The 12,433-nt window shown below is 35.2% G+C and overlaps 2 protein-coding genes across 2 annotated transcripts; one reads left to right on the top strand and one right to left on the bottom strand.

Annotated features, from left to right (window-relative positions):
- Positions 1-2,323: 2,323 nt before the first annotated feature.
- On the top strand, positions 2,324-9,097 carry LOC110797910 (uncharacterized). The gene is made up of 3 exons (XM_022003042.2): positions 2,324-2,482; positions 2,594-2,713; positions 8,781-9,097. The coding sequence occupies exons 1-3, from the start codon at positions 2,462-2,464 to the stop codon at positions 8,892-8,894; spliced, it is 255 nt and encodes an 84-aa protein (XP_021858734.1). The 5' UTR covers positions 2,324-2,461; the 3' UTR covers positions 8,895-9,097.
- Positions 9,098-10,474: 1,377 nt separating this feature from the next.
- On the bottom strand, positions 10,475-11,189 carry LOC110797895 (uncharacterized). Its single transcript, XM_056836184.1, has 2 exons — positions 11,160-11,189; positions 10,475-10,813 (listed from the first exon to the last, which is right to left on the bottom strand). The coding sequence occupies exons 1-2, from the start codon at positions 11,187-11,189 to the stop codon at positions 10,475-10,477; spliced, it is 369 nt and encodes a 122-aa protein (XP_056692162.1).
- Between the last annotated feature and the right edge of the window lie 1,244 nt (positions 11,190-12,433).

The following is a 12,433-nucleotide window of genomic DNA, read 5'->3' as shown; positions in this document are numbered from 1 at the left end:
TCAAATCTGATCACTCTCTTTTCATCTACCGTCGAGGTACTGATATTGCTTATTTATTATTATATGTTGAGACCGTCCTTAGGTTTAGAACTTTGCATGTTGCATTCATATTCATGTTAGTGTGACAACGTGCTTTGTTGTGCATATTGTCTGGGGGTCTTTGCATGCGTGAATGGCTAACCCCGAGATCTAGCTTTGCCAAAACCTTTAGCCTCCAACTAGGAAAACCCAACCTTCTAGGAGCATCATCAAGTCTCATGCATAAATCGTCGATTAGGGTCATCATTTTAGGAGTGCCACCGTTCAATTCAAAAATCCCTAAACACGCCTGACGCAAAAAAGCCTCACCTCTTTGAGTCAAGCTAAGGCGTTATAATGTCGAAATTCTGAGTAAAAAACCCTTGGTCATTTCAATTCCAATTTCAAGAGCACACGCTGAATTTTTAAGTCTAAATTTCAAATAAAATTCCGAGTTTCAAATTCAAGTTTCAAATACAAATTTCCGAGTCCAATTTCCAAATACAATTTCGAGTCTATACCTCGCCATACAAAATTCAAACTTCAAGTGTCAAATACAACTCCGATTTTCAAATCCAAATTTCAAGTGTCAATTTTTGGGTCCAAATTCAAAATCGCCACGTTCAAACTACAAATTCCAAATCCAAAAACCTTTGCCATCCATCATTCAAGTTCCAACTACGAGTCAAAAGTTGTGCCTACCCCTATCGAGTCAAAACCCTCAAAATTCAAATTCCAAAATAGCTTCCAATCGGGTTGAAAATCCCCTGAAATATTCCAATTAAGTACAAATTTCAAATTCCATCGGGTTGAAACTCCCCTGAAATATTCCAAATACGAATTTCAAATTCCATCGGGTTGAAACTCCCCTGAAATATTTCAAGTACAAATTTCAAATTCCAATCGAGTTGAAACTTCCCTGAAATGTTCCAAATGCGAATTTCAAATTCCATCGGGTTGAAACTCCCCTGAAATATTCCAAGTACAAATTACAAATTCCAATGGATTGAAAGACGATTTTGGTAATATTTTAGTCAAATATTAGATCAGGTCCCGTCACGCCCGGATATTCAAAATTTATTATTTGACCATCTTTTTTTATCAAATATTTAACTGAAATATTTACCCCTTAATCTATTGCGTAATTAATAAATCTCAAACATACTCATTCTATCATATAATATACGGAGTACAATTTTCGTCCTACTACGTATTATATATTTTATATTATGATTTGACCAAAATATTTGGTATGCTTAATATACTAATTTGACCAAAATATTGAGTAAGAATATTTTCTATTATTGATATGACGATTAGATTAAAATATTACCAAAATTTTCTAGTAATGTCATATTCCATAATCCTATAATTTTTTCTATATATAAACATTTATACAAAAGGAGAGAAAAATATATATTTTTCTAAAAAATCGATATTTTTATTTAGGAAAGCTTTTTTGGTGGGAAAATTTTGCACCAGGAAGTGACACATGTCATTCATATGTTCCTGATTTAGTATACTGTAATAGAAGATTCATATCAATAATAAAAAGTAATATTTAATCAATATTTTGATCAAATTAACGTATTACAGAGTAAACATTATCGTATATTTTGATCAAATTATCGTATGAAATATATAAAATACATTACAGGTTAAATGAGTATGTTATACATTTATTACTCCCTCCGTCCTGGAACACTTGAAACGCTTTCCTTATCGGGCCGTCCCGGATTACTTGAAACGCTTCTAAAAATGGAAACTTTACATAATATTTTATTATTTTCTCACCTTACCTAAAGGCCCACCAACAACTCTACTACCCCAAATAAACATTAAAAAATTCATGACCCCACCACATCCCACTATCTATATTAAAAAAAATACCTCACTACTACTCCCTCCGTCCCATAATATAGTGCCCGTTTGACCAAAATCACGGTTATTAAGGTAAAGGATAACATTGATAATAAAAACAATAATGATTTGTACTTTCAAGATAAAGTAAATGTTAGTTGGCAAAAATGGAGAGATAAATTATAGATTAAAGGTGTGTACATAATAAATAGGCCTAAAAAGGACAAAAATCAAGCACATGGGTTGAATAAAAGTCAAAAAGTACAATTTTCAAAGTAAAAATTAATGGTTTAAAATAGAAATAGGCACATCATTTAGGGACACCATTTTAGGAAAACAGGCACTATATTATGGGACGGAGGGAGTAACTACTTTCAATTAAATAAGAAGTTAATTATAATGAATTAAACTCCGTGCCGGTCAAACGGTTTCAAGTATTCCGGGACGGAGGGAGTAATACATTAGCTCCAACGTGTTTGGGACCTAATTTAGTTTATATGTTTTTTGTGAAAACCAAACCACCAAAAACTCAACCTACGAAAGCCGGCTACTGCTGTTGAAGAAGAAACAACAAACACACACAATGATCAGCGTTCTTGCTCAGGTTTTGATTTCATTCATTTCTTCATCCTTTAACACTTCCAATCATTATGAAAATAAATTACGAAAACACAAATTTGATCTTGTTTTTTTGTTTGTTTGTTGCTTTGTGCAGGAGCGATTACTTGGTGCTGCGCTCGGAAGTGCCTTGACGGCTGTCGTCGTTTTCGAAAATCGACGAAACATCTACAAAACAATTTCTGAGAACAATGCTAAATTCGACAATCATTCACAGGTTACACTCGAAATGCTGTTTTTTTTGTTCCAACATTTTGATTTGGATGCCGTTTGCCTTTCAATTTTAGAACCCTAGAAATTTTCCTTTTGATTTTTGGGGGTAATTGCGACTTTACTTGTTGGGGTTGTTTTTTTTAGTGATTGATGTGAAATTCAATTTATTTACAAGTCAAATTTAGGAGGGATTGGTCTTGTCAACCTTTTAGTTGATTATTTTATTGCTGCTTGATGTCGATTGTCTCTTTGAAGTTTTGGAATTTAAGGATTTAATTGTGAGCCTGTCGCAATGTGAATGTGATGATTTTGGTATTGATGGAGAGACCACTTAAAATTCAGTGTTGTGTAGGCATCTTTTGAAAGTCTCTGTACTTCAAAGGTGTCGTAGAAACGTTGGCTATTTGATGGACTTTATGAATCTTATGTAGGTCTCTCCTAGTCTCCTTCAACAGAAGTAATGAAATGAAACTTTACACCAACGTGCCTGATCGTTCATTACCTTGATAGTTTGTTCCCGTGGTAGATGATGTTCTTAATTATCTCCTTATCCATGTAGTTTGAGAAGCCCTATACGTTGAAGCAACATGGTCAGATTCAGGTGTAGAAAGTGTAAAAATGGGAACTTCAAGTAATAGGACTATCTTTTGTCACCCATCAAAAAACCATGTAAAAGTTCTCTTTCTATCATCAATATCTTAAGCAACAGCACTAGTAATGATAAGCTTGAAATTTTGAGCACAAGTTGAACTTCTGGAACACTCCCTGAGCATGACTTGGAGATTAAAATGATATCATTCCTTTAGTGATCTTTTTTTGTATTGATTTGATAACCCGTGAATTTCAGCTTTTTGAAAAGGGATTGCTGGTTGTGACGAAAATATCATTTACATCCACAAATGAAAATTCTTTAGGTGTCTTACAGAAATGCTAACACCTGGATGTACCTAGATTCCCAGAGTTCTATTATTGTAAAGGTAATTATGGAGATGATTGTTGCCATGCTATCTAGACTCCTGGAGTTCTATTATTGCAAAGGTAATTACGGAGATCATGGTTGCCATACTATTATCTTCCCCTTTTCATTAATTTTTCATCGCTAGCTAGGCAGCTACTTATGCTCATCCTCTTGTAAGATCCATTAATAAACACAAATTTAACAATTTCGTAGTTTCCCAACTGTGCAATTGGAATGAATGCCTCCTCAGCCAATATTTCTCTTTTACCTACCACTCTTCGGCAACAAGCCTGGCTATGTATCTTATTCGCTTCTCCTTGGTTTTTCTCTTAACATCATGGCTCTTATTGCTTTCTTTTCTGCTGCTTCTTCTGGATAGCATAATTTCCCTAATCAATTACCTGATTCAGTGCCTTCTCAATCCTAGCTCTATGGCTCAAGATAAACAGAACAATGAAGCATATTTTAGTCTGTCAGTCTCATTGTAAAGATCATTAACACTTGGAAATTTATTCATCAAATTCAAACTCTTTTCTATTCAAAGCAGCATAGTTGATTGATAAAAAAAAAAAACACTCACAGGTGTGGATACACTAGGTTTCTATCCACTTCAATTATCCCACATGCTTACCTTAATTAAAATTCTGCTGGGAATATAATTGTTGAGTAATATTGCACATGCAAGAGCTTCAACGGTTCAACCTGATTTACTGTAGGCATTTTCTTTCTTTTATACATGGGTTTGGTCTTATTAAGAATCATACTATTCTTCCTTTTGTATAGTTGTTGCCTTGTTGATTGGCCGATTTTTGATAGGAACCCCTTGCCTGTAGGAAAAAATTATTTCATTTTGGATCCGAAGCTCAAAACCAATCAAAATCGTGTCTTATTCTTATCTTTGACCACCCTAATATGTTTGGGTGATTTAGGACATATGAGCTGTAAGGGATTGTTGTTGTCTTACATAATTGTTTATTGTAAAGTGAAATCTACCAGTTCTCGGAGATTTAAGTCGATAGCCATTTTCCTCTTCTGGAAGTGCTTAAATTTCTTACAATTATCAGAAGTTTTATTTTTCAAAAATTACTCCTGTGTCATGTCATATTCACTAATCAATCGAAGAAAAATAAGTACTTTGGTCAAGTGAAGGGGGCTTGATGGCTGGTGGTAATGCAATATTTGTGTGCACGACTTGATGCACTTTGTTAGGTCTTGGAATGGATTTATTTTGAAGTAAACAAGCTTGAAAATGTTGATTAGGACGATGAACATGTAAGTTGTTACGCTGCCCTCTTGTGTTCCAATTGGGTCTTCTCACATAAGTCTTCAAGCACCTTGGTCCGAATCATCCGACAGCTTGCAGATTGATTGGATTTTTTGTTCAATTCTTAGTCATGGACACCTGAACAATAGGGTCAAAAATATTTTGTCTAGATGCTGTAAAGTTGTTTCTCTTTATTAAAATTTTACACCATTATCACCTTGAAAACTCACCCCATGCTCCAAATGTTGTTTTATTTTTTATGTATTTTACCTGGGATCTTTTAGGTTAACCACAATCAACCTTTTTCTAGCTAGCACTTTAAATTTTGTTGAGGAGTCAACAGACACAACAACGAAATTTATGTTATGAGTTATTCTCGAATTATGTTCAGCACTACTTCCGCAATTTACTTTGATTGTATGATTACTTGTATCTTTAACAAGACACCAATTTTTCATGTCAATATATATATATATATATATATATATATATTGTATGATTACCATTTTTGTTTTCACTCTTGTGTTCTAAAGACACAATAACATTGGCTGTTCTTTTCCTTTTTAAAAAAATGTTGGTAAGGTTTGTTTCCTTCGTAAATTTGCTGGGTTGCATCTTGCGTCAGGTTGCATGTCTACAAAAAAATGACAGTATGTACCATTGTAACATTTATCATTGGACTTGTTATTTTAATTAACTTACGCCACTTTTCATTCTCTATCACTGCCTTTTTAAAGAGGTTTTACCTTACATAGATGTTTGGAGAAATTCGATTGTCTCTACTATTTTCTGGTTATAGCCATTGCTACAGCCTACAAGCCTACAACCATGTCGTCGATGTATAGTACATGATTGAGATTTTCCTTTCTCACTAAATTATCTCTGGTATTTGTTGCAATACCATTATTCATCTTCTTTCTTTACTTCATAGGTTTAACAGAGTCATTCAACTTATCATTGGTAATTGTCATGTTCAAACTCTTTGGCTTCGAGATGACTGATGACCTGATTGACCCCTATATGATGACATGGAACAATAATTCATTGTAGGAATTTCTTTGGCAAATGACGACGACTATAATGAAAATTTTGAGATGGGATCCTTAGCCATCATTGTAATTTTGTAAGTTAAAAAGATCCACCCCTTGTTGAGTTTAAAGTTGAACTTTGTTCACTTTATGTTTTTTTTAAGAGCTTTTAAAATAGTTTGTTTGGAACTGGTTGCATCAACAACTTTCTCAAACATGATACTCCATGTTGTCTAAGCGTTGATGATGGATGTTGCTATACTGGTATCCTAATTTATAAGCCTTGATCCTAATGTTGATATAAATTAGGATACCAGTATTACTGGCTGACTTTAGATCCTAATGTTGATAAATTTACTTCCAAGTCACCTCCTAGTTGTCATCGGCTATTCCTTGCTGGGTCACTTTCTTTTCTACTAATTGATTGCTTAGGGCTCTTTGTAATCCCCCTGCTTTGCTGTAAATATACTACCTATACCACCAAGGTGCACATTTCTTTTAGGTAGCCTATATGCTAAGAAACTCCACAGTTAAGCGTGCTTGGCTGGGAGTAGTCTTAGGATGTGTGACCTCTTTTCTAGGGTATGCACGAGTGAGGACAAAATGCGCCGGAAGAACTTGTGGTGGTCTGTGGGGCCAGGGCCAGTTTTGGTCCAAGATGATCATGTCGTGACAATTGGCTCCACCCTAATTAAGGTTAGGGTATTATAATCTTTTTGTTATATCTTGGATGTTTTTCCTTCTTGACTTTGGATCTTAGAACCCAAATACAAACAATCTAGGGTTGTACCATGGGATTGGTAAGGTGAAATGGGTATGTTGGCAAGTGCACCTAATCTTTTTTTTTTCTTCCTTTTCTCTGTTCTCTCCTTTTCTTAATTCTCTTTCTTTGCTTGGTTCAAAGTTATTTAATCTTGAGGCTCAATCTTGCATGTCTACGAAAACTCCTACACTTGTCAAGCAAGGATTGTGTCCATCATGATTCTCATGAGTGCCCACTTTGTCAAAGTTATCTTTAATTCATTGTGAAAGAAGGGACCAAGTGCCCTTGAGGTTTCAAGAAAATTGTTAAGTAGCTCTGTGGTTTTGAAAATTTACTAGTTACAAAAATGATTTCAAAATGAGACAACAATAAGTTCATAAATTTTTTTTCCGATGAAAACTAACAGCATTTTTTGAGTTTAATGCCTAATTTTCTTATACAAACGACTTTCACACCATAATTTAAACTGCATCAGCACTTTTAAAGGTTATCCCATGGAACTTTACAAATGAGAGATAGAGTAGATTGTAACAGATGATTTGAGGGTAGTTCTATAGGATTGGAGAAGAATATGCATCTCTCTTGGTATGTTGTTGGCTCCAAATAAATAAGCAACGGCAGTTTCGTCATTAATTCAGACAGATGCTTAAATTCCTTGAAGTTTGACTTATATTTGGAATTAATACTATACCTTAGGGTTACCTGGTAAAAATTTAAAGCCACAGGGCCATGGGGTACTAGTTAATTTTTTTAAATCTCAAGGAGACCCTGTGGAGAATCCTGTTTAGCAAACTCATGCTATTCTTTGATGTGACATTTATCTTCAATGTGACACTGATAGCACACAACATGACAACAATAAAAAAAAATGCTAGTCAAGCCAACGGCGAGCTGTGGTCAAAGATGAACTTTAAGGTAGCACTCACTGAGGAAATCCAGAGAGAGGCTGCAGCAAAGAACACCACTGCCATGCTGTGACAATCTGATCCCTATGCCTGAAAGCCTGGAAGTTTTGGATTGGTTAGGCCCTAAGTAATTAAACTACTTTTTCTTACTCCTAATCTTTATCCCTTTTCTCAAGGTTCAATCGACCCAAAAGCACAGCACAAGAAAAAGGAGGTGATACGAAAGTTCTTAACTCTTATGGAGTATATTTTAAAGACTCACAGGATTTTCGTACAGTCATACTTCTATACTTGTGCTAGTTAACCAACATACCGCTTTTAATAGAATATGAAGTTTCAAGTTTCCACTTGCCAAATGCAAAATAACCGTTAGGCGTTAGCTTTGTTTGTCTATAATGAGAAAAGGTAATAACTTTCACTACTAGTCTTTAAGTTCACTTTCTAAATCTGCCATGGTGGATGAGCTTATAATATGTGATCAATGTTGTTCAAAGGCATCATACATAAAACAGTTTGAGTAAATGAACATATATCTCACCTTGTATCTATGTTATTTCGCCAAATAGAATGTTTGAAGATTAGTTATCTCGACTTCTACCATGCATTAATTTTGTTCTTTGTGCTAATCCATGTGTTGAAGCTTGAAACCTTTGAAATGTTGCTAAAGTTTCGTGTTATGAGCTTATGACATGGAGTGTATTGGCAGCTGTAATCCCCGATTAGTAAAATTTTGCAATACACACACTAAGGAATGGAACATTTTGCTTTAGGCTCTTTTTCATTAGATGTAGTTATTGTTGGTTGAAAACAAGTTGTTTGTTGCCGAAGTTTTTTTTTGTTTAAAATCTAATTGAATCTCAAACCAAGCATTAGGGGGTTTGAGTTGAGAATATATAGAACCTTTTGTGTAGTTCTTGGTAACCTGTTGGGAATTTGGACGAGGTGTAGATTGTTATTGAAACCAACATATATCCTCATTCTGTGGAAACTGTAACCTTATTAAGGCTCAGGGGAGTCGCCTTGTCGTTTATCTTCATTTCACCAGAGTGGAGGAAAGAGTTTCCCAACAAATAATAGCTGTAGACTGTAGTTATACTTTTGGTGTTAATCTTTATAAGAAGAAATGAGTTACTCTTGAATGTCTTCGATGCAGGTGAAGAGGCCAATTTTTGAAACAAAATCATTCGAAGTTGCACATTTATGGAACAAAGCTGTACATAAGACTTTTGGGACTGTGATTGCATCTCTTAGTTCACGAGGGTGGTGAAATTGCTGTAATCTTTCTTTTGATTGAACTACATAAAAAGAAGAAGGATGATGTATGCAGAAATTAGCGTATGTATTCTTTCTGCAACTGTCTCATTTTGTACCTTACTTGAGTGAAGGAAGCCACGCAGTTGGTTATATGTGAGGTTGACATTCTTTGTATGACTGACATCGTATCCAAGTTAATATTTTACCATTACTGAAGTACATCTGTTTATAGGATGAACTCAGAGGTGCCTCTCCGTTATCACGGACTTCATATGAGTAGATTTGTTGCTAAAAATCTCTGAAAATTGTTGTCTTACCACGTCCTTTTTCACGAGCTTGTGGCCACGCTTCTGTCGAAAGCTATAGCAAAATTGTGTTTGTGTGCGTTTATGGGTGGGTGACTGACTGGGGTGGCAATTCGGGTCAATAGGTCAGGTTCGGGTTTGGTTTCGGGTCTATTTCGGGTTGTGTAAAAAAAATACCAGAAACATTGTAAAACTTAATATTACTATAAAATATGACAAATGGGTCAATCGGGTCGATTTCAGGTCATTCGGGTTCGGTTCAGGTTAGGTTGGGATTTCTCCCAGTAACTTCAGGTCGGGTTCGAGTCGGGTTATCAGGTCGGGTTATCGGGTCGGGTTAGGGATTGCCAGCCCTTGATTGTTGTGAATTTGTAACGCATTGACAACAAATGAACACCATCATTGCCCAGGGTATGCTGAGAAATTGTAATGTACTCCCTCTGTATTTATTTAAGAGATACACTTGCATTTTCCGGCCGTATTTATTTAAGAGATACACTTGCCATTTTTAGTAACTTATCAACCCCACCATCTAGTTAAATAATATATCTACACCCCACCCCCCACTCCCTAAAATAACATGGTCCCCACTTGTTTTTCTTATTAAAATATCTACACCCCACTTGTTTTATTACTTTATTTCATTCAATTCTTTTTTTTAATACCCGTGCCTGGCCAAGTGTATCTCTTAAATAAATACGGAGGGAGTATGAATTAATAGAAAATATTATTAGGTTCTCTTAATTGTATGTTTTCACTATGAAATCATGTTCAATTACCCGTGAATGCTTTGAAACAAACAACATCATTGCTAAGAGACCAGCTGAAACTTTACAAGGAATTAATTGGGTACTTAAATACATCTTTTTCCAATTGATTATATTCACTTGGGATTAACTTTGAATCCCTTCCTTAATCATGTTTACAACATTCTAATTTGTAACTGGCAGAGTGGTCGGGGATATGGGCATAAAGATAGACTATTCAGTACTCACAAGTTTGGCAAAGAAAACTGTAATGTATTGAATGAAATACTGATGCTCACAAATCTAACCTTATACACTAAACAACTAAATACAAGAAGCTCCTTGAATCAAAATAAATAATAAAAAAAAAGATAGGATCAACTAATGTCATAGTGAGTTATGGGGGAGGAGGGATTATAGTAGTCCCTCACATCTCCCATCCTCAAGATCCATTAATGTCATAGTACGTGGATGGAATTGAAAACTGTAGGCCTGAAGGCTGTAAAATACAGGCAAACAAAGAGTTCGATCATCCCATCTAATTAAACATCTGGTTGAACTGATTTAGTACGATTGAGATTTGTGTAACGAGTCTTTGCGACGTAGTAGATGCCCATTGCGAGGCAAAGAATGATAATGGCTGCAAAAGCAGGACCGGCAATCATACCCGCACCAAGAGTAGTTGTACGTGGTGCTGCTGCTGCTGCTGCTGCTTCTGATTGTGCTTCATGCACTTGAGCTGCTAATGGAATTGGTGCACAGTTTGATTTAGTACAGGAGTCTCTATGAGCGTTAGGGTGAAAGAAGTCATACGCTCTAGGAGACAACGCTGATGGGTACTGGTAAGCAAGGCCGTGGGGTGCTCGCTCTTGCGCTCTTACCTGTGAAAATATAGCGACACATAAGAGAAACAAGAAACAAATTCTTTGTATCATTTTTAATCTATAAGGGTTGGAGAGAGATATATAAAGAGTGGTTTTTTGTGTGTTTGATGTTTGTCATATATTGTGAGGCTTTAGATGAAGGGGTTTTATACTAAAGTATTTAGTGGGATTGTTGCTTGGCGTGAAATTATAGTAATGGCAAAGGAAGGATTGAGAAAGGGAACAAAATGATGGAACCAAGAAGTGGTTTCAATTATGGCAAGCTTTAGGTTAAAGATGATCGACTATCCTCGTGACTTTCAGCTCCTTGGTTTTTGCATGGGGAAATGTACACAAGAATTACATGAATAACATATATACCATTCTCTTTCATCCTTGGTTTTTGAATTGGGTTGCTAATTGTTTAGTAAAGCATAGTTATTACATTGCCCTCTTTTGCGTGGTACTTGATATCATGCATACCTCTGCTTCATTACATTATTAGATTGTAGAATAGTCCATGCCTATACCTTAAAATGAGTGGTTTGGGAAATGGTGACATATATTTCTACTTTTGGGAGTAAAGTTGCATGAATTTCATACAAATGCAATCATGCTTTTGATGGACTTGAACTTTTCATTTATTCACCACATATTGTTGCTTCATGTTTATTGCTCAAAGTTTTATTTTTATTCACCACTATCATGTTGTAGAGAGACTTGTAATTTGAGCTTGTACTATGATATAGATTTCACCGTTTGAGCTTATACCAAGGCATGAGCTACATGAGGTCAAATGCAAAAGTCGTATACCGTGGTGGGAGTTTAATATACAAATATTTATGTCATTAAGGAATTTTTTTTATTGCTGAATTTCATATAAGTAATCCAGAGAAAAGTAGAAACATTTGCATTGTGAGCTTGTAGCATGGTTAGACTTCCACCATTTGAGCTTATACCACAACAGGAGCTCAAAATGCAGAGTCTATGCCATGATGGGAGCTTAATATGCAAAAATCTATGTCATTAAGGGGTTTTGTTGTGAAATTCAGAGCAATTTATCCATAAAAAGAATTAGAGACTTTGGCATTTCGAGCTTGTACCATGGAATAGACTTTCATCGTTTGAGTTTATAGCATGGTAGAAGCTCAAAATGCAAAAGTTTATGTCATGATGAGAGCTTAATATGCAAGAGTCTATGTAATTATGGTGTTTTCTTTGTTGTTGAATTTGAAATAATTAATTAGGTAAAAAACAAAGGTACATACTAATTTTTAAAACTTTAATCAACTAAAATAATTTACATTCACAAACTAATGTCACATATTGGAATTGGAGTTGGCTCAAGTTGTGAGCTTCCCTTCTTCCCTAGCATAGTCTTGGGATTTTAGTGGGGGAAGGGGGGTTGGGGATGTAAGGCTTGTAATGGGCCTTTAGATGGAGAATTTTTTCACCTGTGAAAAAAAACATTTGCTTAAAAATTAATTGTAAACCAAAAAGTAGAAATACACAACCAAATCCAAAGACACATCTTACAACCTTCTTTTTTGAGTAGGTTCTATTAATCTTATTTTTATTTATGTAAACTTAATAAAACTTTTTGGAACTTAACTTAATCTTTTGAACATTTCGACGAGC

Source organism: Spinacia oleracea, chromosome 2 (assembly GCF_020520425.1).
Source record: "Spinacia oleracea cultivar Varoflay chromosome 2, BTI_SOV_V1, whole genome shotgun sequence".
NCBI classification, from domain to species: Eukaryota; Viridiplantae; Streptophyta; class Magnoliopsida; order Caryophyllales; family Amaranthaceae; genus Spinacia; species Spinacia oleracea.
The sequence above is the reverse complement of the archived record's forward strand: the minus strand, read 5'-3'. Positions and strand labels throughout refer to the sequence as shown.